The sequence below is a fragment of the Takifugu flavidus genome, chromosome 13 (assembly GCF_003711565.1).
Source record: "Takifugu flavidus isolate HTHZ2018 chromosome 13, ASM371156v2, whole genome shotgun sequence".
In the NCBI taxonomy this organism is placed as follows: Eukaryota; Metazoa; Chordata; class Actinopteri; order Tetraodontiformes; family Tetraodontidae; genus Takifugu; species Takifugu flavidus.
The window spans coordinates 3,595,697-3,622,700 of NC_079532.1; the positions used below are offsets into that span (position 1 = coordinate 3,595,697).

Here is a 27,004-nt window from a genome sequence, read left to right on the forward strand (position 1 = left end):
TGTGAATCTTGCGTGTTGGGCTAGTTCTCTGATGACACGCCAGTTCTCTGGCGTGTAATCTGTGTTGTTCATGGGAGGTGTACTCCATGTTCTCTGTGGCTCCTCTGCAGCAGTAGCGGCACACACGTTCTCGCCAGTTCACGTCTTTTCATCTCACCAACTGTTTTGCACTCAAATCACTGGCATCCATCATGTTTGTGGGAGTAATGGGCCTGAGAACTCACAGGAGATGGGACCACAGTGGGCTCAGCGACCAGGGAGCGGTGATATGCTGATTCTACAGAATATGGTCTCCTGATGGCACAAGTAGGGGGAGAGAGGGGTGTCTGAGAAGTGATCGAGTTACCAGCCATCAGCTGGGACTTTCCTGCAGAGGTGAGGGAGTCCGTGTGGGAGAGGCAGAAAGCAGATAATCTTCAAGCTGGGAGTCGAGTCACATATTGCAATCTGTTCTGCAGAATATGACCAACAGAGGAAAGATGCACGGAGCAGAGCAAGATTTGGGAATTAGATGACGATCTGGAATTTACAGTCTGATACACCACCGTAAGCCACCATTTTCCACTTCTCAGTATCATGAATTTAAGTTTTACTGTGTTTCTGAGTGTTGTCCCTCAAGACAACATTAATGCTGATTTATTGCCCAGGAATAGTACATAAAGAAATATGAAATATGCAGACATTAAGCAGCATCTCAAGGAAACATTCTTGTGGGTCTTGATCTTGACCTTAAGAGTGAAAAATCTGCTTCATTTCAGCAAAGCATTTGAGCACAGCAGATAGACAGAAGCAGAAGAGTGATATGTAAACAGCAATGAAACAACAAGATTTAACATTGAATAAATGTATGTATTTCAACCCCACCCAGCTCAAACTTGCCCTCCCACATTTGCAGATGTTCAGTGGGATGCCTACATAGTTAACTGGTCTATTTGAAGACTCTCTCAAAGCTGAACGAAGCGTGCCGGGTCTGGTTCTCCTCTGAGGCGTGCTGATTCCTCTGCGCTCGGCCTCCTGGGGCCTTTCTGTGTGACTGAGCCTGTTCCTAATTACACCTGAGTGGAGGGAGCAGCTGCTCCTCTTGCACATCTGCGTCTCCATCAGTCGAACCTGTGAAGTGACCTACGTGGAGCGAACCAGCCCACACGGCCCCCTGTCCCCCCCGCCAGCTCACCTGACTGCTCTGCGCTGCTCATCTGGACTCAGCTGTCTGACTGTCTCTGAGTATATTTGGCTGCTTTAATTTTAGATTAAATCTGATTGTTTTTCTCTTCTTTTCCCCTTGATCAGTGATCTTGTTTGATGTTATTTTTAATACAAAGCATGGCAGTAGGCAGAGTTCATTAGCCCAAAATAAAGAACTTAGTTTACATTTATTGCACAAATATATAACATAATTTGTTTCATTTATCATATATGGGCTCACAAAATAAGGCCTGCAAATGTAGCACATTTCTTTTTTTTTTGGTTAATGCTGCAGGATATAAATACTCTACAGAGCTGCCAAAGGTTAAATGTGTGGGTGTAGTAGAATCTGGCAGCCGAAGCTCAAGATTTCAATATTATTCTTGTAAAAATGAAAAAGGAAAACACAAACTGAGGCAAAAACACAATAACCTTCTTTTATTATTGCGGCTTATTTTCCTTTGCCTTTGATGCAGTCCTGTAACATTGTTTCAGAGCTAATTAACATGTTCATTTGCAATCTTTGGTTGAACTTTTTGACTGAGAGATAACAGTGTGTAAAGGTGAATTAAGAAGAACTGCCTTTCTCCAAAACAAGTATGATCAACTGGTTCTTACGATGTCTCCTTAATTTCAAACAATACATTTCTATATGTTTTATGAATATGTTCTGCAGGACTTTACAGATCTTCATATGATGCAAATGCTCATTGCCAAAACAACAGTGTCCAAGAATTTAAAATCCCTGTTTTCTGTGCACTTCACACTCACGCCCATCGTCAAATATGACTAAAATATCAACGCCATCTCCTACATATCTATAATTGGTACACGCAGGGATACAGTGAGCATCACAAACAAAAATCCCACAAAGTTAAATGTCACGCGGAGCTGGGCCTCTCTGCCCCTGACAGCATTCCTTTGTGCTGGTGGGACAGATCAGATAATTAGCGCACGGCTATTATCAGCTGCAGACCTGCACGACTGAGTGTGCTTCTTTCATGTCTTACATGATCAGTTGATGCTCTGCACTATCCACGCACACGCTCGCACACACACACGTGTGTGTGTGCACATATTGAAAGCTCTTAGGGAATTTATACATACTCCCATATGTGTTTTATGCACGTATGCCTCAGAGTATACAGATCTAATCTCTGTCAGATTACGGTAGTGATAATTTTTAGTTAGGGTTGAAATAAGTTCCTTTATGGAAGACTATCTGTGTAAACAGCAGCAAAAGCAGCACTTTACAAAAGAATATCACTTTACCAGCACAGACTTTGCTTTATGTCATTTTTCACTTTCCCCTGACCTAAAAAGAAAACAACTTTTGTCCATTCTGAGGACTGTGCAGCTCAAACCTCTTTTCCTTTCAGGCATGTCATCTGTTTACTAGTACATAAAATATAATGAACCCGGCTGTGGACTCAGAAGCTTCCTATCTGCAGAGGGAACAGCTTGCCGAGTTGGTGATCAAGCATCATGATTAAGCACCAACTGTGAGAAAACGGTGTGTTTGTTTCAGTTCAGCCTTGCACTGATTACGCTCATCAGAGTCCCATATGCTGCAGGGTTTGGAGGCTCACCAACTGATGCTTAAGATGCAGATTTTTGCCAAAATCTTTTAATTACTGGACATATGGGCTGATAAAAGGACATTGAAAGGCTATTAGAAGTGACTCTCTGCATGTAAAGGTTGTTGTTCTTGATAGTCCAACATGTGTAAATATTAAACCTGTTTTGAGAATATATTTTGATCTGATACTTACTGTGCCTCAACAAAAATGTTTTTTTCCCATCTAAAATAAACTTATTTACTGGCCAGGATAAAATGTTTTTTAGTGTTTTAATGTTTTGCTGTTAGTGAGCTGGATATGCCAAACAACAGAAGCTTCATCAAAATGCATTGCAACGACTGAGTATAAGCAAAATTACTGCTTTCTTGGTGAGGACAATGTTTTCCTTTGCAGCTGTTTCAGTTTAAAAGGTAGCAATCACAGTGCATCACTGTGTACAGTTGCTTCAAACCACATTTTTCAGCAGGTCAATTTCAGTCTGCAGAGTTGGTGCGCTCATCCAGGGAAAATGCTCTTTGACACTCTTGAAAGGTCCTCCACATTGCTCACATCTACCACTGTGAGCTGTAAAGCAGTACTTGCCTGCTAGCATTGAAGCTGTTAAGGCACTATTTAACATTCTTATCCCACTTCTTCAGAAATGGCATTGATGGTGAAGAGGTTGGAAGTGGATATCAGTACGTCATATGTTACAACTGAAGATCTCTAGTCTTCTGCAAAGCACATGTTGGTATCAGTGTTGCACTGGCCCTGTAAATAGAAGTAAAATCTGGCATTATTGTGTTGGAAAAAACCATCTTCAGATTTATCCTGACAGCCAAATTCAGTGGCAGATGTTCTATGGTAGGACTCTTTCTTTAGGTATACTCAGAGAGAGGCTTTTTTTAAAATGTATCTTGGACCTTACAGGAAACTTATTATATGTCTCCATGCCCCGATTTTGAGAATATTGCTATTGTAAATATCTGTGGTTTGTCATAGTGGTGCAGAAAGAGTGAAGGTTGGAATTATGATTTCACACTAGGATCTCTGTCATATTCACAAAGTAGAAGTATATTGATCATTATAGCCTATAAAACTCCCAATTGGTCAAAAAGTTATGTATGCATACAATTTTGGAAGACTACGTTCTATACAATAGAAAAAAAGTGCTGCTTCAAATTAACTTGCCACAGATCGGATTCGAACCAAGGTTCCGTCTTTCGGTTCACATGACAAGAGAAGAAGAAACGTCCGTGACGTCACATCCGCTGTCCGTCGGTAAAGGTAGTTATGTTTCTATTAAAAATATTCACCATTTAGAGATTATAAAGCTCTCCAAATATCAATAGATGCTGGGTGTCTCAACCCAATGATCATGTTAAATCGCTTTTGATCACATGATACATGGTGACAATTTCGCTGTATTTTTCCTCTCCTCTGTCTGGCTTATATGGCTATACGGCTTGAAACCCAAAGACTAATCCGTTTTCTTTCTAGAAAGGAATATTTAATCATTTCAAAACGTTGTGATGCCAACTCAGCCACCAAGTCTGCACTGGATGCAGCTGTTATTAGCTGTGAAATACGATGTCCTTGACCGGCTGGTTTTATAACCGCTTGCTTGTTCCCTTCGGAAAGGAGTGTTGTCTAATACTGTAGTCATATTTCTGAGCCGTTCTGTGACAGAGATTAATTAAGCCATCTTCCCCCCCTAAATATTTCTTTTAAAATTTATGGGAGCTATGAAATTATGGGCGATGCGGATAGTCCCGAATCGCTATTTCTTCTAATAATGGTTTTCAAAATGTAATTTGTTTTACTGTGCATTTCCCTAATAGAGCTGTCGTTGTTTGACATTGTTTGCTTCATTAAAAGCCAAGTTTATATCTACTGAATTAACGTTTTATTGCCGTCTTTAACTGTTAAAATGGGAATTTAAGTTCCCCCTCAAAAGAAGCCAACTGAAGTGACTTGTAGTGGTGGTTTGCTCCTGATGACCTTTTCCACATATTTTCCCCCCAGGTTAACAGTCTGCTTAACTGATATTTGGCTTCAGGTTATTATTTAATGAAGGGAAGTGTAGATATGTTATAACATTTATTTAATATCAGTGTCATCATCTACTGCAATTTCTTCTTTCACTTTAGGCAACCGGCCTCAGGACTTTGCCTTAATGTTGCGCTTGGTTGCAGCATCCCTGTGCCTCCGGTGCCAGTGTGTTACACCTTTACACTTTAACCTAAGGACATGTGCAACCCAGAGCTCGGCAGAAAATCAGCAGATAGTGGAGGATCTCTATCACCTCTCTGTGGACATCCAAAAGGTCCGAAAACTCAAGGGCTGGGTTCTTTGTCAGAGCCCAGCCTATCCGAAAGAGATCGCTTGTCTGCTAAAAGACATTGGGGCCTCAGAATTCAGCATTGCTCGGATCTTGACAAGTCACCCTGAGGCAGTTCTCTGTCATCCGAAGCATATTCAAGCTCAGAGGGAGCTGTGGATGTCTGTGTGCTCCAGTCAGAAAGACTTGGTTGGTATTATAGAGAAATTCCCAGCCTCTTTCTTCACTTCCTCCAGCCACCATAACAACCAGCAGGACAACATCACTTACTTCCAGAGTCTGAACCTCAACAAGAGAATCATCACGAAGCTCATGGCCACTGCTCCCCAGAGCTTCAGCCGTCCAGTCACGCAGAACAAGACGATGGTGCACACTCTTCAGCAGACGTACCAGGAGCTCGGGGGAGACGAGCTCAACATGAAGATCTGGCTCCAGAAGCTGCTGAGCCAGAATCCGTTTGTGCTCCTGAAGCCTCCAGAGGTGCTAAAGCAGAATCTGCTGTTTTTACGAGACCGAGGCTTCAGCAGCGCAGAGCTTCTCCACCTGCTCTCCAAACTCAGGGGCTTTGTCACTGAGCTGAGCCCAGATGGCATGTATCGCACCCTGGCGTACTCTCAGGACACATTAGGCTGCTCTGGGGCCGAGCTGCGAAACATCGTTCTAAAATGCCCGGCATTGCTTTACTACCCTGAAGCTACGCTTTCTGAGCGCATAGACGGCCTTCTCCATGCCGGCATCAGCGTGTCCCAACTCAAGGAGACTCCTACTGTTTTAGAACTGACCTCACAGATAGTTAAATATCGCATCCAGCAGCTGAAATCACTCCGTTATGATGTTAGAACTGGTAGTCTGGAGGTCCTGAATGGCACAAAGAAGGACTTTGAGATGAACTGTGGGAAGCTACAGCTGCGTAGAGAGAGACCTATTTTTAACCCCGTTGCTCCTCTAAAAGGAGATGATTGACATTTTTACTTGCATTAAAATTGTCTGACTATGTTCCTGTTCCGACTGTCAGTTTTTAATCTCAGTGGTGCGCTCATTTGACACCCCTCAGAAGAGATAAAGCTATTGATGTTGCCAATTAAATGCTTTATTTTCATACTAAGCCAAAGAAAACAATACTTTGTTCCCACTCTGCCAAAATCTCCAATACAGGGAGATAAAAAGCATATTAACTAACTGCACTTATTAAACAGCAGGACTCTTGAGACAGAATGCATAAATTTACCAAATGGAATGATTTAACATTCGGGTTTTAAAGATAAACAGCACTCGGAGTGGAAAAATCCATCAAGGCGTATTTGCAAATTAACTTACACAATTACATAAGCCACAGTGGTTAGATGACAGATGCACTGACTCATCTAACATTCCCCAGTGGGACAGAGGACACTTCAAACCTGTGCGGTGTCTCGTTATTATAACTCGTCCTTGGCTCCGCAACTCTTTGGGGAAAAGCATGACAGGATCTCTGATTTTAATTGTTATCGACCATCTCAAAGCTTTTATTATGGTCCTTTTCATATAACTGATGAATGAACTAATTAAGTCAGTTTCCTGGTAATGACACCAGTAGTTCTAAGAAACCAGGAAAAACTGTTAGATCTTAAGTGTTTTTAGGTGACTTTGGTCACAATCGAAAGAAGCCGGGACTGTTTATCCAGATATAGCAGGGAATACACCTTTACCTCCCACTTCCTATATCTGCATCGCTGCACGTGGCCCCAGGGCTTTAGAAATAGCCTCTGTGCTGCGGATGGAGGCTTGAGCGCATCAGGTAATCAGTGTGACCTCAGCGGATGGATGCCTAAACTCTCTACTTTCCCAACGTCAACCAAAGCGCAGGATGCCCCCCTACTGACCCCATCTTGATTTTCTGATTAATAAATCAAGAAGAGGCACACGAGACAACAAGGCCCCGGGAGGTAATATGTCGCTATTGCTTTGCTCATCCTTGTTCTCGGTCTGATGAACTGCACATACAAGCGAGAGAGGTTAATAAGAGGGAGAATAAATCATCCATTTTTATTTCAAACACGACAGAGGTTGATGTTCGCCATACTAAAGGGGGGCAGTTACCGGAACGGATGACACATGCAATTAAAAGCCATGATTTCCAGATGAAGCAGATGATGAGCCGATGACCGCTGGGGCACGTTGGTATAGTTAGTCCATTCAGGGGCAGCTGTGTTCTGAGGTGTGAAATAGAATCAGAAAGTGGAGGCTCTGCTCAGATGGTGCAGGTTACAGACTGCCAGACAGCTGGACTGGTCTCATTTTGCACCTATGGATTGATTAAAATGACTTTGGGAAGCAAACTCCACAGGAGCGTGATGTAGTGGCGTTTGATTAGATCCTGGCAGACGTGGACAAATAAAAGCTGTTTAATGTTCCTCTGATGAGCCATTATGTCACTCTCATGCAACCTGTCGGTGTTGTCTATTTCAGAGCACCAGAAGACCACCAGCAGCTTCACATTTAGATGCCGTTTAAGTGAGTGAGGTTAGACAATTTGCTGGCTTATTATTTATTTTTTTCTGCTAATTGATTGTGCACCCTGTGGAGAGCTTCCCCTCACTGACTAATGGCCTTATTGCCCTTCGCAAGTGGTATTAAAACATGTTCAGAGAAGATAAATGGGCTTCTGCTGTTGCTCTGGTGTTCTCCCATGGCACAAAAATGAAGTTTTAAAACTTATTTAAAACCTAAAAGAGGAAGTCTAAATAGAGTTTAGATAAATGTAAATTATGTTCCCATATATCATTAATCCATTACTACTTTCAGATCAAGTTCAGCACATGTATAATCTTAATAGAATTAGCACTCACATAAAACTGCAATAGCGATAACTGTGGATGTGCTCATCCACACATTTTTTTTATGATATGCTAATAAAACACAGAACAGACAGAATATTTCTGAATATGTATGCTATGGATTCAAAATATACTTTGTTGTTGAGGATGGCCTGTTCAAACTATTTTTTTTCCTCACAAGCCTCGGGACATTCCTGAAGAAGGGTAACGGGCATAAGGCGTCAGAGGCAAAATGTGTGGTTTTAATATTTAACCTTTGATCTAATGATTAGACCTTCGTAGTTAATGATTAAGGCAGATAAATGCTTAAAGTTACGTATAGAATCACGAGCAGTTAGAAAGTCAACATAGCCAATGTGTGATCAATACCTGATGAACGAGCTATGTCTACGTGTCACTGTCACTGTTTGACCACCTACTGAATGTACAACTGTCACTAACTGTCACTATTTGAACACCTGCTGTAAATTGCTATGTATATGTACCACTATTTGAATACCTGCTATGAGATGGAAAGTCCGGAAAAGCTATCAAAGGGTTAAGGGAAAGTACGGGAGTAACCAAGGCGTGGTCTGTTTGAGTAAGGAGGTGTCTGTTTAAAAAAAACCCTGTAAGGTATACCTGACTTCTGATAAGTATGTTAATTGGTACTTAAGGGTGGAAAATGAGTAGAAAAAGCTAACTGAAAGGAGGAGTCCGGGGCGGAGTAGCCCCAGACTCCGAATAGTATAAAAGAGGGGTGATTCTTGTCAGACTTCAGACTTAGCCCGGGCTACTTCTCATGCATGGTGGATTGTGAAATCGACAATAAACCATCGTTTGGATCGTGAACCAGCTGACCCTGACTCATCATTCGACTTTGTTGTGGTATCTCCGCACTTCAATTCATTGGCACTGGCATAGGTATATTGATTTAATGAAGACATAAGTTTGAGTGTTTTAGCGTAGGGGAAAATCCACGACACAGTCTCTGTGTGTGAGAGTTTATATGTGATTAAAATAATTTAAAATATAAATCTCCTAGTGTAATGTATATGCTACTTTACTCTGACTTGGAAGCAATTGTTATCAGGGTATTTTGTGACCTTGTGTACTAGAACAGCTGTTACGAAACGGGGGTTGAACAGGACCCGAACGCAGGCCAGGATACAGTGGTAGAATGTAAAATAAACCTTAGTTTAGTTGACAAGTGATTTATATAATAGCTGTCATATTTCAGCAAAAAAATATATTTTTCTGTTAATTCACTATAGAGTAGTTTTAAGTATTTTTCTTTGTTGTGAAACATGCATGCGAAACACTGCATAGACAGAGATATTTTAATTTAAAAAACAACACTGTTTTAATGTTCGATGTCAATACTAAATGGTGACATAATCTTATTTTATAACCGCAGTATGTGCCCGATAAAGTTAAAGGATGCTGTGCGTTTCTTCCTCTGATTTGGCTCCATCTAGTGGCAGAAGAATCAGATTAAACCCGACAAGGATGACGTTATAATTAAAAGAACAAAAACAAATAATAAACAAACAAACAAAAAACACAAAATGATAATGACTTAATCATTAAAACTGTACCAATGGAACAAGTTACTTCAAACAGTTAATAGCTTTAAAATAACCTAGTGGCACAGCTCTAGTCATGTCGTCTTAAACAGCTCTGCTGATGATCACTGCTGGTCTTTACCTGCAGTCTTTCTCTTGTACACTTGACATTTGTACTTGATTCCGTTATCCTCTTGGATCCCGTTGGGGACGTCTGGAAAACTAGATTGCGAGCACAAGAAAAGAGATCTGGTGGATTTGAGGGAAGTTGAGTAGCGTTCAAGAAAGCCGATGCCATTGAGACCTGATGATACGCAATCGTCTTCATATCTGTCATGTTGGGATAAAAACCTGCAGTTTCAGAGTGTCCTTCAAAGCTAAACATATATTAGTGAACTTAATGGAATGTCTGCAGGTTGTTTTTGTCTCCATAGCAATCTCAGATGTAAAAACATAACTGAGATCAAAGAAGATGATCAGCTGAGACCGGTGATTTGACACATTTTTTCCCCTAGTTCCCTTCCTGCTTTCGCTGACACGGCTAGAGATTCACAGTTGTAGAATTCCTCTGTCGTCAGAAGACGAGAGCAGAGGCTCGCGTTCTCATCTGATTTATGTTCCTCTTCTGATGAGGAGCAAGTTAACATCTGAAGGTGTCTGTTAAGGAGCTTTGAACGTACCTGTCTTGGACTTCAAACAGCTTTTTGTCGAACTCGGGGAAGAAGACGTCGCATTCAAACTCTGCCATGATGTCAGTCAGGTAGATTAAGTCGCACCACGGGTGCTCCATCGCTTCCTAATAACAAGCACACGTGACACAATTAAGCAGAAGAACTTTAACAGCAAAGACACGCAGTACTTAACAACCCGTCCTTTACCTTGTAAACCTGCACTCCTCCAACAATCCAGATGATCTCAATCAGGTCTGCGAGCGGGGGCTCTGAGGCCAAGCGGACGGCAGCATCCAAGCTTTCACACACAAAGTGGGCATGATCTGGGACAGTTCTGTGGAAGGACAAACAGCCAATAGGGCTGAATTGAGCTGGTCCATATCCAGAGAAACGCTGGACAATGGACAATAAAACCCAGATAAAAATGTGTTGCGTTCACTCACAACAGCGTCTTGCTGAGCACTGCATGCAGAATATTGGGCAACGGGAAGGTGGAGTCAGGATGGGAGACCCAACACTGTTTCCCCCAGACCATCATGTTCATGTTTCCTAAAGGAGACAGAAAAAATGGAACAAAAGTGATGCAAGTGAGAAAGCATTGATAGCATGCAGTGGAAGCAACCTCTGACACATGATGCAGTATCACCTGGTCTCGACACCCTCGTCACAGTGTTCAGGAAATACTGGAACTCAGCCCTGAAAGAGACACTTTAATCAAAGGATGCAGAAACCCTTTGACTGTTAAAATATGTGCCCTTTACTTTAAAGGTTTGGGCTGCAATCATCATTAACTCTTCTTGGGTCTGCAACGGATGCGTTGGCTCAATAATTTTCTAGAACAAGAAGTTCCTGACACTTTAAGAGATAGATAATAGACAGCAGCCTTGCAGTTGTGCTCTATCCTTGGAGGCTACAATACGAAAGCCTGCGCACCACTTGCTCAGCAGTAGTAAATAAATTGGGTCATTGACGAGAAATAAATTAAAAAAAACCGCCAAACCCGTCCCTTGCAGCTTTGTTTGTTTAACTTTCATCTCTAAGAGCCCTGAACTCTTACCCAGTCCAAAGTTTTCAGTGACGCGCACTTACGGTATACTCCAGGGCATTTGGTTGTCTTTCCCAATGCCCCTGTTGTTACAAACTGCCGCGATGACACGCACGGGTTTCTTGTTCCCTTTGGCCGCTTCCATTTCCAGCAGACAGCGAGTCAACGGGACCGGATCAGGGCTGGCGACGCGCACCGACCGAGCGTGTGTGAAGGGAGATTTAAGGAAGCGTGAGCGGAGCTGTCGCCGCCCACAGGACCAGGACTTCGTTAGGACACGTTGATCTTTAGTCACCCTGGAGCCACACGGCCGGGCCCAGAGCCGGATTCCCTCTTGCTCCACCTTCATTTGCAGAGAGTCATTAAACGCAGCACAAGTCTTCTTCGACAACTTTGATACATCCCTAAATATATCACATATTTGTGAAAAAAGAAAGAAAGAAAAACAAGTCAAAGACAAAGAAGGGGGAAAACAATGTTTGCAGAACAAGCCGCATTAATTAAGAAAGACTGGATCTCCATGGTAACAGCGGGATGAGCTGTGGTCCAGGCTGTCTCCAATGTTGACATCCTAGGAAGAGGGGAGATATCGAGTCAGTAAATAAATAAATAATAAGACATTTCGGTGGATTACGAGATTTGTCAGACATCTTGAACGCTTCAGCAGCCTATGTGACCCCGGCGGGTCACATGAAGGCAGCAGCGTGGAGCAACGATTTGCTTTTTGCTGTCACATCTTGGCTTGTGAGACCCTAATGAATCACATGGTGGATTATCAGTTGATGGTCGTCATGCCTCTTAAGTGAGTGTGGGGGGTTGACTGGGGTTTTTGAGGCCGAAATCTCAGAAACACACTGTAATATTCCGAGTATTGAAGCATTCAGGGATGATTATAGATTTTGAGAGATTTCAGGCAGACAGGAGTGAAGAAACGAGTATGCATGTAAGTATAAACAAGTAAGAATGGAATTACAGATTAAAACAGTTTTCTGGAAGATTTTAGTTCCAGCAATCCTATTTAGTAACAGATTATAGCAGAAACATTCACATTTACATATTTTTCTCGTGGAGCCAGATCAGTATGAATAAGTTTATTCTGAATGAATGAAAGCAGATTAGTTTGGGATGCACTGATTACTGATGAATAAAAAGCATTGTCCTGTCTGAATAACAAATGGGAAAATTAAATTTATCACATTTTAAACCTTTTGACAATCTAAACTGATTATAATCCATCACCTGCTCAAAGAACAAACTACAAAGTTAAAGGAAACCTTCTTTAAAAAACCAAAAGCCTGATACCTGATGGATAGTCAGTATGTTTCTAATGTATAACGTATATAATGTATAATGTATATATTTATAAAGAATAAAATATAGATGCCTCCAGTTCTTTTTCCATGCTTCTACACTGACACAAAGGTTCTGTTGAGGCGCCAATGTATAAATTCTATAATACCACAGCAAAGGTTATGAAAATAAAGATAAATGGTTCTTCTCTCACATTATTAATTTCCTTCCAGGGCTCGGAGCTGTAATCAACTGATGACGCCGGTGTTCAACACACATGAAGGAATATAAATCAAGCGAGTCACATTTTCTATGAAATTTCCCTTTTTTTTCTTTCCATCAGATAAACCCAGGGACCTAAGGCAGCACAACCATGTCCATGACGTGATGCAGGGTTTAAAAACAGGCATTTAATTGCCTTTTCATATTTTTATTCATCTTTTTTTAAAAATAGAATGACACTAATCCACTGGCAGGCCTCAGATCTGGCTCACATTGAACTTTGAGACACATTTAATCGTATCTAAGATCTCAGAAATGACAGTAGTATTAGAGGCAGTCGCATGAATCAAGCAAGGATCCCACATTATTGATCATATTGTACCATTTATAAGGAAAATATGAAAGCATTAAACTTTAAATAAACGCGGTTTCCATCCTATAATGTCCTGTTGCATGTCAGGAGAAATAAACTGTGCAAAACGGACAAAAGTTGAGCTCAGTTTTTGAAGACCTTGGGTCAGTATTAATTGGCAGTGATTCACTCCAAACAGTTCGTTCCTCAATCCACGTGGGACTAAAGCTATTAAATGTGACGGAACTCACGGAATCATCTGACACTCCTCAAAGTTGTTCCAGAACATGAAACGCTGAGCCTCGGAGGGTCACGGTGTCCGGGCACACATGCGACACCCTGTCAGTGGAGCACTGACGCACAAAGGTTCGACGCAGCTGCAGAGTAACGCGCGCTGGAGAGGAGATGAGGAACCCAACAAAACGGATTAAAGAGCGACTCACGCACGCCTGATCTTTGAGCACATCGCTAGATCCGAGTGTGAAATCCAGCTTTACCTTCCAGTTTCTAAAATCCGTGGCGATTAGCAGCTTAATCTGGCCAAACGCCTCACGTATTTCTGCAGAAATGAACACATATTTTTATGTTCAGTATTCAAAGAGGCTCGGATTTATTCCGAGGACTCATAAGTATTCAGCAACTCTTTATCGCTGATGATAAGACCGGAACATCAGACTGAAACACCTCGCAGCCACGTGTTTTACAGAATTAACTGGTTGATTCTGATCTCCTCAGTATGAAAACACTGTAATTGGTGTCACGAAGTGTAAACAGTGACTGTTCAGCTATCCAGTTTAGGTCTATTACCGTTTGATAATAAACATAGCTGTGGTGATCTGGATCAGCACTTGATTATAATGGTGCGTTTGGATTTAGGGAGAGTTATAAATGAAACGTTGATGTCCTCACCTGAAATTTGCTGCTTAGGTTTGGTTCATCTGCTTCTTCCTGATAATACTCAACTCAAGAGACAAGAGGGTTTTTTGTTTTATTTTTTAAACTGAACGACTTTGTTGGTTCACATCAAAATTGTGTGCTTTAATGTTAAACATATTTCTTTTAAATAATCTAGACTTTCCTGTATTTACATTGTAGTTGTAGTTGTTACACAGACCTGCGGTGGCAGTAAAAGACGTTTGTCTTTTATTGGTCCAGTGCAGTCCAAATATTTCTGTCGAGACAAAACATCATCAGAACACTTCTAGCTAATTTCAATGTACTAACCTTCGAGGCACCAATGGGCCCCGTCTGGTTTAAGTGCCACAAAAATATCCTCATATGAACATTATATTTGACTTGAACTGCATCATCGCTTTTCAGTAACTTTAGGGCTAAGCGTGGATATAAGAGTTATGTTTTTATGCCCTTTTTGAACACCCCATTTTTCCATAGTAAACCCCCCCCCCAAGATTGCAATATTTTCCACACACGAGTTGTAACCCCACATCACACCGTGTAACCCCAAATAAGTATAGATGGGAGCCACATGTGCTGTTGAACGGATGCTGTAACACCAATCTACCGCTAGATGGCGCCATTAAAGAAGAAGACAATGTCTTCATCTTAAAGTTGCGTTTCCAGGGAGGTTCACGGTTCGTTAAGTAAGATGTTTCTCTGTATTTTGATGGTCAAACGTTTGAAAGGTATAGACAAAACATAATCTTTTTTGTCTCGTTTTTTTAAAATTTGCATCACGTATCATGGGGGATATTTAGGGGTTAGGGTTGTGTTGCTGTGTTGCTTAGATGTTTAACTAGAGAGGGTGAGAGATATGTCTTACTAAGAAATTCACCAACAGGCTGCTCAATGAAATGGAGCGTTTAAAGTCCATTTAACTTTGCCCGACAGTAGTGTGACTGTGCGACAGCAGGGTTCACTGGTGCTTCAGGTGTTACATACTGCAGTGTGTCGACCTGCCGTGTGTGATTGAGACGCAGATCTCAGCTGAAACGTGGCTTTGAAACAGACAGGTTAAGGACCTAGCATCCATCTGGGTTTTCATTAAAAGGTTGATTGCGGGGGAGCAATCATTTAAAAAAAAAAAAACAACAGCCAGGTTAGACTTTGTCTTATGACCTTGAAACTAATGCCGATCATTTCTAGAGTTCTCCTTCAGGGACAGAGCTATATTATGCATGCAATCTATTATTAATGGTCTTGAGTCATGTTACGATCAGACATAGGCTCGGAGAAAATATCTGAGAAGCCCGACTCTCTGGAGGATCCGTCCGTTAACGGGCTTATATAAAAGCAGATACTCCTATATTGTGATATATTATTTACATTTTCTGACTGATAGCTTTGCCTTTAGTGCTGCATTCAAACATTCTAAGATCAAATGTATACATATTACCACTCAAACAGGCAGTGGTTACGACGCATTTTTTATTAATAAGTAATATTGTGAGGCACTTCGCTGACTTATTGTCCCTCAATAGCAATCGACCAATCCAAACGCTTCGCTTCCTCATGCTGTCATTTTATTGGTGGACAGCTGTTCGGTTCCCCGTCGCCCCACCTCTATCTGTCAGCCACTGCGCTGCTGGAGCACCGATCACTGTTGATACCCTGTAGTGAACCACAACTCGTTTACTTCATGCTGCAGCGTTTCTGGGACTTTTCCTTTTTAAATGATATTTAACCGTCGGGAAAACTCGCCAAACTTCTCATCGTCTCTGTTCCCCTCCCCCCACTTTTTTTGACTGTAAGCTCTCAAGCGCTTTTACAGCATGAAGTGTAGTTATGGCAAGGAGTAGCAAGACAGCAGCAAGGACCCTGGAGGATTTGACGCTAGATTCAGGTTATGGTGGAGCCGCTGACTCCTTCAGATCTTCCAGCGCGTCGCTGTGCTGCTCAGAGGCACATGGGGCCAATCACTGGCATCTAACCGACTCGATGCACAGTCGACACAACAGCCTGGACACTGTTAACACGGTGCTGGTCGAAGACGCCGAGATCCTGGAGAGCACCGGGCGCTTGGCTAAATTACCCGAGCTTGAGGATGTACCGTGGAGCCTGGGAGAAGTGGCGTGCGCGCTGAGCAGGGATGAGGAGGTGAGGTTGCCGACCCTTCCGCAGGACGTCCTGCTGAGGCTCTCGGTGATGGTGAGCCGGGCTCTGGTGAGGGTCGCCAGGGAGGCGCAGCGCCTCAGCCTGCGCTACGCCAAATGCACCAAATATGAGATTCAAAGTGCCATAAGGATTGTCCTGTCATGGACCGTCTCCATAAACTGCATCAGCGCGGCCCTCAGTGCCTTGTCCATGTACAACATGAGCACAGAAGAGGAGAAGTTCAGCCGCGGCAAATCGGTGCGCTGCGGACTCATCTTCAACGTGGGGAAGTTTTTCAGGTGGATGGTCGACAGCCGCGTGGCTGTCAGGATCCACGAACACGCCGCGATCTACCTTGCTGCGTGCATGGAGAGCCTCTTCCGCGAGGTGTACGCGCGGGTGCTGCGCAGTGCGCCGCTGGAGCGCGATAACGGGATCCCCAAGTTCACGGTGGAGACCCTGGAGCAGGCCGTCAGTAGTGATGCCGAGGTATGGGGTTCTCTGCTCCCCTGGCAACACCTGATCTGTGGCAAGAATGCAAACGGTGAGTTCTGAAAAGAAGCCTTCCTTGAATTAAAACCCTTGAAATGATGTTCTTCTTCCCTGTATTCACGAACTTAAGAACCTCTGAAATCATGCCTCATATCAGGCGGGTTAAGGCTAGTCATCATTTTACTGCATGTATTTACAGTGGATCTTTTTTTGAATGTGCAATACTATGAGGCCAGCTCAGTAAGTGATGGCTTGAGATTTCTTTTGTGTAAATGGTTCTCTCTGATGAAATCTACCTCTCACCCAGAGGGGAGAGTATTCTCCTGTGTGAGATTCACCTGTAAGTGTTTCGAAAATCCCATTTGAGCTTTGAAACATGTGCAGTCGTATTCAGACGGCGCCGCTCCACCTGTGATGCATCACGGGCCACGTGCCTTGCCCCTTGCTGTGATTGATGCTACTAGAGTGCTGTGGTGGCCCACTTGCAACAGGTTTATGTAATGAAAGGCCTTGGGGGGTGAGGGGCATGCGGTACCATGCATTATTCAGAGCCAATGTGAATGAAAAGGGATTTATGCAGCGTGGATGAGAAAAGGGAAACTTACTTTGTGACCGAGTGAATGAATCACCAAATTCTGGCTCTCAAATTCATCTCCTTTGCATCTGTTGTGCCTAACAGGTAGAATAAGCATCATCCTTCTGCATGTTTATGTTTAAAGCCACCCCTCTCAGGTAAATATACCAGGCTTGCCAGAAAAAAAACCCCAGCAAAACGATGTGAATCCGGTTTTATGGCTTCAGTCTGGGCCCGTTTCTGATTACCACATGTGTCCATAATCAGTGGATGGTGCTGTTTTACTGGAGCTCACATTTGGCTTTTGACAGATGTGGCTAACCTGCTCCACAGGTATGGAATAAAATGGCCACATGTCTCCTGCTGTCTGTATCAGGTGAGTCTGATTTCAGAAGTCACAAACCAAAAAGGTGATTATATTACATCATGGCCAGTCAGGACATGCAGAAATTCCAACATGTTGGACAAATAAATTCTGTAAACAGAATATAGAGTCAATTACAGAGCCTGTGTGTTGAAAACAGGCCTCTAGAGGTCGCTACAAGTTCCAAAAGTTTGTCTCAAAAAGGGCATTATTGCTACATTTCTCCTGTGCTATTTCAGCATAAGTTGTTACTCGTGTAGTTTTTTTAGTGTAAAGAAACCAAAACATTCGTTAAGTCTGTAGATGATCTCATAGTCAAACCGACATACAGGCATAAATGCCTTTCAAATCACCCCTCCTTATTGCTCCATTCATCCGCTCTCTGCCAGTCCGAGGTGATTTTTACACCGCAGGTAGTCTGGCCTTGTCAGGCAGCCTTTATGGATGTGTTTATTACACCACGCCCCAGGTTAATTTCTTTTTAGCCATCTTTTTACTCCCCTTTTGCACCGTCATACCTTTAATAAAGCAGTGCCTTTGTGAATGTATTGCCTTTTGAACTGTAGATGTAATCTAGACATTATTAATGAGCTAAATAATTTTGGAGAACCCCCTCCCCCCCAGAGAAGATCAAACCAAGAGTTTGACATTTTAGGGGCAGATTTCCTGAAGCTTGCACTGAAAAGCTGAGCTCGGTGTGAGATCAAAGTCAATATCCTGAATTATTTAAATACCTAATCAATACTTTGATGCAGGATCCATATTATATAATGTCTGCCGTCACCTGCTGCTTCTCACGGTTCTGCACCAACATAAGGTCCTCCCACATCCTTCTGCACGTACGCGCTTCCAGCAGGTGTTGGCGGCGTCTCTCGCCGTCACTTCCTTCCACGTGTTGGACTTCCTTTTTCCGAAATGTCTCTGCTTCCAGGACACAACGACAACGAGTCTTTGATCGTGTCAATAATGAGTGTCTCTGATATCATAATATCCAGTGCTCTGGGTCCCGTACCACCCAGGGAGGCTGTTTGTAATCATACTTTAGGTGTGAGATGAATTTAAATCCCAGGAAGAGCTGTTTGACTGAATGGACCAGAGAGAAAGTAGACCCTTGTGAGTTGGTCACGTCACAGTTCCAGGTCCATTTGGTTTTATGGCTCTGGCCAAACGTGCAAGACTTTAGAGTAAAACGGTCAGTGGCCTTTTTGAAATAAAACTATAAGCAAATATGACAGGGTTACGATTTTTTTAAAAACCTGTGCTGCCTTTTTTTGTGCGCAGGGCCTCTTTGCTGGGTAACAAATATAAAGAGCTTTATTGTTCCCTCTGTGAACACATTTTTATTAGGGAATTTTCCAACAGGCATTTGCAGGAGATTCCACTTCCTGCACTCGTGAACAGAAGGATAGTTAATCTGAAAGAAACTGTGCCGAGAACTGCTTAAAATAAGCAGGCTATCATTCCATCAACTTTCCCGAGACTTTATAAGAAAAATGGTGCCAGTTGTGCAGAGGGGAACAGCCTGTGCAACTGTGCTTCAGGAGAACTTCAATGTCAGCCGGTGGTTCTTTTATGTTTAATCTGAAACATAATCTCCTCAGGAGCAGATTTGAAGGAAAAGGGTTACTCTACGTGCAATTTAAAAAAGACAAAAGCCCAAACACGATCCTAATCTCGGAGCCAGGTTTGTCCCTGGACAAGTATGATGTTCTCTGTTTGAAAACTCTTTTTATGTCTTATAGCTAATTAACTTTGAACAGACGATTCTCTCAGATCTGAGTGATTTGGATTTCTGGCCTCTGTGACGTATTACTTGTGCGGAGGTTTGCTGCATGGAAACCCTGCAGTCCAAATGGATGTTGTTGCACTGTGACGCTCAGGTAGCTGGCCTAATAAGCAACTGCCGCATGCTTTTCCATAAACATACTTCAAATTCAACACTTCTATCATCCCACAATCATCATCATCAATTGGTTTGGGTTTTTTTGCAAATATAATTTGCATCAGTGTGCTTATTTTGAGTAGCCGCGTTAGTGGTAGGGAGTTGGTACGTAGCCAGAGGCACTTCAGCAGTGTATCCCTGTGAAACTCTTGCTAAAAGTGCGCTTGTGTTTAAAACGACCCTCTGTGCTCTCTCGCATGGTGTGTGACTCAAGTGTGGTCTTCTCTCTCGCTTTAATGGCAGAATACGACCTGGTTGACCCCCCCCCCCCCCCCCCCCCCACACACACACACACAAACTCACTTTTACAGTTGTGAGACCAAATCCAGTCAGCTTATGGATGACTGTTTGTAGTGGCGTTCGATCCTTGTCTTCCAAACGCTTTTCTGCTGATTTCACCGACATTGATTAATTCCAGATCCAAATCCATTTACAAGCCTTTTGTCTCCCATCCAACAGTCAGCACTGCAGTGTGAGGCCGGTGCCTGGTGCACACATGCTGTGGGGAAGGCAGTCGGACAGAAATGGCTGTGGTTTGCAGTGGTACCACTCAGTTCCAGACCCCATTATGTCTGCAAAGGAGATATAACATATCTGTACTAGGGAACCCCTGACACAGCAGCATACCTTTGAGAATATGGACCCAGAGGACCCAGGAGGACTGAGGACTCCTGCTATCACACAATCTAATGCGCCTGCCAAGGGTACTTTACTTAATGGAGGAGAAAGAGGTCTTTGAATATAGTTAGTTCTGCACTCTGCTGGCACAATCAGAAATTGATGTCTTTTCTTTTTGGAACATTTTCCCCCGTCATACACCTTACAGCAGACACCAGATAAAATGTTTAGACAGTGTTCAAAAAGTGCACTTTAGACTCAGGTCTACAAACCTGTGTATAAAATGCAAATCTGCAGTACTTTCGTCACCATATATCCAATATAAAAATACATTTATAGGACATAATTTTTGCCATTCACAAATAGGCTTAGATTTTATCGGTATGAGAAACGAAATTATTAATAAAGTAATATTCAAGCTCCTATCAAGGGACTTTATACAATCAGAGATTTACACAGGCTGGTATGAAATTCTGCACAATAAATATTTAAGAATAAATGTAATATACCTTTAAACGAATGTGATGAATATCTGATTGGTGTAGGTCTGATGTGCAAACATCCTCTGGAAGCTCTTGTGGTGCAGCAGCAGTTCTGTTTGAGCCTCACCAGTGTTGGTGTTGCACCTCTTGCGTGGCTCAGCAACCACACCATAAACCTCTACCCTTAGAGATGGAAAAGATGGAAATCTCACAAGGCACCACATGGCACACAAATCATATCTGACTGATCAAAGTTTTCTTGCTTGATTTACAATACAGCAAAACAGATTTAACGCTGGCTGTTGCAACCCCCTTAAAGTTCATACAAACCCACGTAGCCATGTGCAGTCTTCTATTTGAGGTAAATGTTTTAGTCTATAAGGGACACTTTCATTCATTTTTTAAAATTTAAATGGCAACAATAAGAATTCTCAGATCTGAACACACTATAAACTGAACACTAAGGAGATGGTGGTGATGAAAAGGGGGAGTCTCAATCAGAAAACTCTGAATAACGGATGATTATTTCTGTTTTCTACATCAAGGTAAATATAACTCTTATCGTTCTGTTTTTTTTTGTGCTGGCTCTCCAACAGTGAGAATAAACCATAATGGCAGCAACCCTCCAAAAAAAATAAAATCTAGTGCACAATGGACAAAAATCCACCAAAGACATGGTTAGGAAGGAATTCATGATGTTGCCTTTGGAGCCAAGGCAGAGGGAGAGAAACGTGCACAGATGGCAAGTATCGAAACGACAAAATCCATAAAGGAAGCTGTGGGTGACAGATGAGACCCAGACAAGTAATTTCTATTTCTTATTATAGCAGAAAGCAGAGTCTGGGTAAACAAGTGCCAGCAAGTGGATCAGGCCGGCCCAGTATTAGTTTCTACCTCATTGTTTTCACAGCTTTGGATTCCTGTTGTATGAAAAGGAAGAGATACAGTTTAAATAACATTCATTCTGGTCAAGGATACTGGTAAACAAGAGCTCTTCACCTTTGAGCCGAGAAAGTGTCAGAAAAGTGTCGTCTCTGACAGAACAAGCTGCTTGTTAGAACACGTCAGGGTTCCCAGTTGATAGGTCTGTCCGTTGTGAGCAAAGCAGGTTTTCAGCAACAACAACAGTACCATCAAGTTGTCAGCAGCGCCATGCAAATCCGGTTAGACGGGCGTCTCACCTGTTTGGTCTTAGTAACGCACAGATGAGTTGCCGGCAGCAGCGGCGCTGATGAGTTCATTACTTGTGAGAAAACAATCTGAGGTGACATTCAGCCCCCTCTGGCTGTGTGTGGTAATCATCAGAAGAAAATACTGTCGCATCAGAATATCGTTTAACGACTCAGCCAGGGGTCGGGAAACTCGCATCACCCACTCCGTCATTTGAGAAATTAAGTCCCGAATATTACAACCACAAACGATCACGCTGCCAGGAACAAAAAATAACTTACTGTAGAAGTTAACGGTGCTAAATGTAATAGCTAGCCTGAACCTGTCATTCTTAGTGATCACTACAGCAGGCAAATGCCACTTTCTTTAGAATTCATGGTGTCGTTGCCATAGTTGGACATCAGTCAACCTGGTGGACATTTTTTGTATTATGACTAAAAACACGAAAGAAAAGAGAAAATCTCAAATTCAAGATGGCCACTAGAGCATCTGGCAAACGTAAAAGCTAAATATAAAGCATAAAGTAAAAACTGAGGAGAAATGTAAAAATTAGAATGACTTATTTGACAGACAGAGATGTTGTGGGATAATCTGTCATGTCTGAGAGGGTTGGAGTTGCGTAATCTACCAAGATGCAGCCTCTGCAGCGTGTTGTTGTGCTATCGGTACAAAAGCGTGGCAATTTGTGGTTTGATGTGCATGTTGTGTGTGTTTTTCTCTTGGTTGGAGAAGACAGCAAACTTTTTTGGCTTGAATGCTGCTGCTTGCGTATTGTTCTACCACTATATCTACAACCTCCCGCCGCCTCATGGTGAGACTCCTCTGCATTCGTTTGAAGGTACAGTAAGTTTGCTTCGTCCGTTTTGCTTCTTCAGTTTTGTTATGAGAACGCTACATGCTCTGCCCACTTTAGGCTGGCGGTTCTGGGAATTTGTAGCCTTAAGTGTGGGTGAAATCTTCATGGCTGCCAGCAGCAGCCTCTGACATCGCACATGACCAGAAATGATTGGTAGTGATGGATGGATAGATGAATTGACCACATTACATGAGAGCATGAAAGAACAGATGGTAATTTCTGTCCCCTTATTTTTGGACAGAAGATTAGCTGGCTGAGAAATGTGCTCCTCTGAGCGGCTTTCAGGCTCTCCTGCAGGTTTCAGTAATCCGTAGCTACGGTAATATGCCGGGGCAAGAACATATCCAAGGTTTCTGAGGTGATTGTGGGGAGATGAACTTCTCTTGTTTCATCTTATGCTTGTTTTCTTACCACAGGAAGACTACCGAGCCATTAACTCTATAAACACTGAGCAAATACAGTATAGTTCATGTAACAGAAATAAACACACACTGCTCCCAACATGGAAGTGTCCACTTGGAATAAACGGAGACGCTGACGGGAGGACATGCTGTAATTATCCTTGTATATTGTATACTCTGGATGTATACACTGGTTTGGCCCCATCACTGTTGTTTTCCAGTATCCCTTTCAAACTTCTCATGGTTTGAAATATGGTTTAGAATATTAAAACACATGACAACATAACTTGCAACTTCATATTAGTTTCCAGTGTCCATAAAACAACAATTTTATGTTCTGTCTAAGGTAAAAGGACCAAAGTAGAGGGTTAGCAGGGCAGGGGAAGGGATGTGTCTCCAAACACATTGTCCATGTTCCCAGTCGGGCTGCCCTCTAAACAGAGATGGGACAGTTAGAGGAGCCTTAGAGTTCTGCTGCTCAAATTAGGTTGAAAACAAAGGCATGGGTCTCGGTGGTCCAATTCTTGATTGCCGAGCCTTGGATTTGTAGAGAAATTCAATGTGTAAAAGTCACGCATATGGATGCCCCTGAATCAGCCGATGCAGTGCTAATTCTTTTCCACCGGAGTGATATCCCATTACCTTCCATGAGTGCTCAGAGCGCTGGCCTTTGAGCTGTTGGTGAGTCACTGCAGAGCAAAACTTCCACTTTATCCACCAATTGTCCGCTTTCCATTGTGCAACTGCCTCAATCAAAACCACTGACCTGAAAACATGCTCAGATGGTCTCAATAAGAGTAATCAAGATCTGAATGAATCCATTTGTCTTCCTGGATTTCTTCTGTTCCCCCCTTGTTTTTCGTATCCTAAATATTCTCTCTCCTGACTTTTTCAGCCTGTCTTTTCTATTTGCTGTGTTTGATTTAATGAGTCCACATTCTGTCAGTCTTGATGGAGAGTAAGTGCAAGGATGAGACAACCTTGTCCCGACCTACATGTCTGGCAGGCTCCCTAATAGTTCTGTCAATCCAGGTACGGAAGACCTGGCTGAGGGGGTGGGTTGGCTCAGCTGTAGACCGGTACACATGTGTCTGAAGCACAGCAATAAGATCCCTCACGAAGACTACATTAATGCACGCGGTGTTAAGTCATGTGATGTCAAGCAGACAGCTTTGTGGAGCAATAGATCATCATTTGTGATAAAATTGCGATAAAGTCCACATTTAATGACAGTCCTCAAAGCTTGATGTCACTTCGTTTGATTCCCCAACCAACTGGACACATGCTGTAACCTTCACATGCATTTTGATCTTCACCTTCATAGTTAGGATCTGACTTCTATATTAAATTGCACATTCTCAGAGATGTCTAAAGCAGAGACAAATTCCTAAAGATGGGAAGTTCCAATTTCACTCATCTTTAAGGCCATTAATCCTCATATATCCTGACATAATCAGGATCATCAGGAGAATTGGGTCCTATACTAATAATACCTCCCCTTCCCTGACTTTTTCACCTCCGAGTTTGAGTCAGCCACTGCCGGATTACGGAAACAAGGCAGGAGGGATGTGCATGCGACATTTAAAATGGTGTACAGGGCATATAAAACCTAGCACGGAAGCCTTCAATGCAGAAATGTGTGAAGTATTGAGCTGTGTTGTGTGTTGTGACCAGTGTGTATCGGATCTAACTCCAGAACTTTTACATTAAACCTCAGTTGATCTCACACTGTGTTTGAGCAGTAAAAATCATGTCTACTTCCCTGATGCTCAGCCCACAGCTGAACTCGCAGCATATGGTACGGATTACCCCAGGAGAAGGTACTAGTATACAGTTTTGTTCCTGACATGTTTTATTACTAACATATGCTCATTCCTGCTTCACTTTCCTTTTATTTTTCATCAACCTGGGCAGGAAAAAACAGCCCAAATGTGAAGGGAGACAGACACAAGGCACATTGAGAGAGGCGTACTCACATCCCCGACGGAAGAAATTTAAGCAGAAGTTAGGATTTATGATTGTTTATCTTTGATAAGTGAAGCTAATTTCCAACTCCCACGCCACTGTCATAGAACAATGCCGATTAAAGGCCTCCATAAATGAGTCAGCCCTGTCGTTATCCGCCGACTGGCATTTTTGTTAAGCCGCTGCGATAGATGGAAGTTCGGTGCTCACTCTGACTCACAGCTTGGAGGTGTGAGAGAATGTGTCTGTCACTTTTATACCTGTCTGGATGTTTACATCATGCTTCTGATGCATATAGTCTGACTCACAGCTGGAGGTCTGTTCAAGTAATGACTGAAACAGGATCTACCTGCTATCAGATGATACAGGAGACAGCAAAATCTTTTGTATTTTAGGCATAAAATGTTTGTTTTTTTCTCAAGCAGATGAAATGAATGCCCCCACCAACCCTCCAAATTAAACAACATGCTTTTCATGACAAGTCAGGTGAAGTTTGTTGGAAGATCGCCGGTTTAAACCCGTTTAACTTGTTTTAATCAACCTGTTTTTTTTTTAAAATCAATCTCGTGCTTCACAGTGTGGAAAAGAAACTCGATTTTCTGTCCTCATGAACACGATCAAACCTTTATTACACCTGATGAAATGAAGAGCTCGTGTCCAGGCTCATTGCTCGCGCGAGATTGAAACGACTCCGTCTTGGTGATGATCTCTGATTGCAAAAGTAATTTCTGTCATTGTAACCTTTTGCACACCTGCAACTTACCGCTGAAATGAAATTAAAATTCAAGCTCGGCTCCGCTTGTGCGGCATGTTTTAGGTGCTGTGTGTAATCAGATGGAGACAGGAGGAGAGCAGAGAAGAGGATAAAATGCAGCATATGAAAATAAGGTGAAAACAGCAGAGCTTGGGAAAGGCCGTGCTCTCTGTACATGCAAGTGTGGCAGAAGAGAACAGGCAGACCCTGGATCTGAAGTCAATGAGATCAGGGATCCGTCGGCGAGGGAGGCTGCATGCATCAAATTTGGTCTGTTTGCTCCCCTGTCAGTGGTTTGATCCGAGGAGTCTGAGAGCTCTGCTGTCACAGTAATGCTTCAGTCCAGAACTCAGAAAGATGGATGACAGTGGCTTCGGCGCAGGAGGGGGGGTGGATTTTAGCAGCATACTGAACCACTGATGGGTGAGGCGTGGAGGTGAATACTGCAGCTCCAAATAAAACCACTGATTTACTTAGGCCCCAGTAAAAGTCTTCGTATAGTAAGACTTTATATAACTACCCTGTTTGGGTAGTTACTCTATAGCTTCAGAGTGTGGAAATCACACACTCTGAACATTGATCATAATCACAAAGGTACTGTAGGAAGATCAAATAGCAACAATAAAAGATCATCCATCCTCATAGGATTTGCATGGATGAAGTCAGCCAACTCTAACACAGTGGCTAGTGCTGGAACTCCAGCATGCCAATAACCTAGGTGTCATTCTAATGTATTTTCTATAAAGAAGGGTATAAAAAAGGATCAGGGCCACATATAGAAATCAAAAACCTTATTTCCTCAGTAATGGGAGGAGGGCTCGCTATTGGAAGTGGGCTTGTCTGATCTGCCAATCCACCCTTGTTACTCCGCAGAAGGTAAATGGTGAGCTGCACTCTCGGGCTGTTCATAAAAGCTACGACGCCGCTTTCCCTCCAAAAATCAACCTAAGAAAGGCTTTGTAGTACAGGTACATAATTTTGCTTTGGTAATTTAAAAGCTGAAAACGTGGGCAGCGCTGCCCCGATCCATTTCAAATACAAGAGGCCACAGCCACAGTCTGACAGCTGCAATCATTCAGGCATTTATTTCATCTGCTGTAGACGGAACGTTACAGTTCCCCATTCCTGCCTGGCTGATCTAGCCAGAATCTCGGACTGTACCAAATGCACGTCACTCTGCAGGATACAATGCATTTCCTCACATTTGGATGTCTTGATCAAAGGGTTGTTCTTTCAAAAGACTGTGTCTCTAAACCTCTCCAAACTTTTCCTACCAGGGTGTTTCCTGATTGTTCCAGTTCTTCATTCTA

General features: G+C 42.7%; 3 protein-coding genes and 1 long non-coding RNA gene across 8 annotated transcripts in view; 2 read left to right on the plus strand and 2 right to left on the minus strand.

Annotated features, from left to right (window-relative positions):
- Positions 1 to 3,961: 3,961 nt before the first annotated feature.
- On the plus strand, positions 3,962 to 6,081 carry mterf2 (mitochondrial transcription termination factor 2). Its single transcript, XM_057052139.1, has 2 exons — positions 3,962 to 4,031; positions 4,895 to 6,081. The coding sequence occupies exons 1-2, from the start codon at positions 3,977 to 3,979 to the stop codon at positions 6,046 to 6,048; spliced, it is 1,209 nt and encodes a 402-aa protein (XP_056908119.1). The 5' UTR covers positions 3,962 to 3,976; the 3' UTR covers positions 6,049 to 6,081.
- Positions 6,082 to 7,076: 995 nt separating this feature from the next.
- Positions 7,077 to 11,677, minus strand: zgc:153031. 2 transcript variants are annotated; one of them, XM_057052141.1, is made up of 7 exons: positions 11,206 to 11,677; positions 10,763 to 10,812; positions 10,560 to 10,665; positions 10,324 to 10,450; positions 10,126 to 10,241; positions 9,588 to 9,667; positions 7,077 to 7,277 (listed from the first exon to the last, which is right to left on the minus strand). In XM_057052141.1, exons 1-7 carry the CDS (start codon positions 11,508 to 11,510, stop codon positions 7,261 to 7,263), a joined length of 801 nt encoding a protein of 266 aa, XP_056908121.1. In that variant the 5' UTR covers positions 11,511 to 11,677; the 3' UTR covers positions 7,077 to 7,260. The 2 variants fall into 2 exon arrangements, with proteins under 2 accessions (XP_056908121.1, XP_056908120.1); XM_057052140.1 differs by lacking the exon at positions 7,077 to 7,277 and adding an exon at positions 9,207 to 9,354 and having other exon boundaries at positions 11,206 to 11,669.
- Positions 11,678 to 15,527: 3,850 nt separating this feature from the next.
- The window catches only part of btbd11b (BTB (POZ) domain containing 11b), a 45,844-nt gene continuing 34,367 nt past the window's right edge, over positions 15,528 to 27,004 (plus strand). Inside the window, exon 1 of one of the 2 annotated variants that reach the window (XM_057051363.1) lies at positions 15,528 to 16,620. In XM_057051363.1, coding sequence (XP_056907343.1) covers positions 15,768 to 16,620 — 853 coding nt within the window. In that variant the 5' untranslated portion in view covers positions 15,528 to 15,767. The remainder of the gene's footprint in view (positions 16,621 to 27,004) is intronic. The other variant, XM_057051362.1, reaches the window with a different exon arrangement.
- On the minus strand, positions 18,292 to 21,821 carry LOC130535929 (uncharacterized). Of its 3 annotated transcripts, none has more exons than XR_008953238.1 (4): positions 21,548 to 21,821; positions 20,576 to 20,726; positions 19,752 to 20,020; positions 18,292 to 19,102 (listed from the first exon to the last, which is right to left on the minus strand). It is a non-coding gene; the product is annotated as an uncharacterized LOC130535929 (long non-coding RNA). The 3 variants fall into 3 exon arrangements; XR_008953237.1 differs by having other exon boundaries at positions 18,292 to 19,099; positions 20,576 to 20,731; XR_008953236.1 differs by having other exon boundaries at positions 20,576 to 20,731.

Coding starts and splice junctions, on each gene's coding strand:
- mterf2 (XM_057052139.1), top strand. CDS start 3,977: ATGACAAGAGAAGAAGAAACGTCCGTGACGTCACATCCGCTGTCCGTC. Junction 4,032..4,894: donor TCCGCTGTCCGTCGGTAAAG/GTAGTTATGTTT, acceptor CTTTCACTTTAG/GCAACCGGCCTCAGGACTTT.
- zgc:153031 (XM_057052140.1), bottom strand. CDS start 11,510: ATGAAGGTGGAGCAAGAGGGAATCCGGCTCTGGGCCCGGCCGTGTGGC. Junction 10,813..11,205: donor CAAATGCCCTGGAGTATACC/GTAAGTGCGCGT, acceptor TGTCTCTTTCAG/GGCTGAGTTCCAGTATTTCC. Junction 10,242..10,323: donor GAGGAGTGCAGGTTTACAAG/GTAAAGGACGGG, acceptor GCTTGTTATTAG/GAAGCGATGGAGCACCCGTG.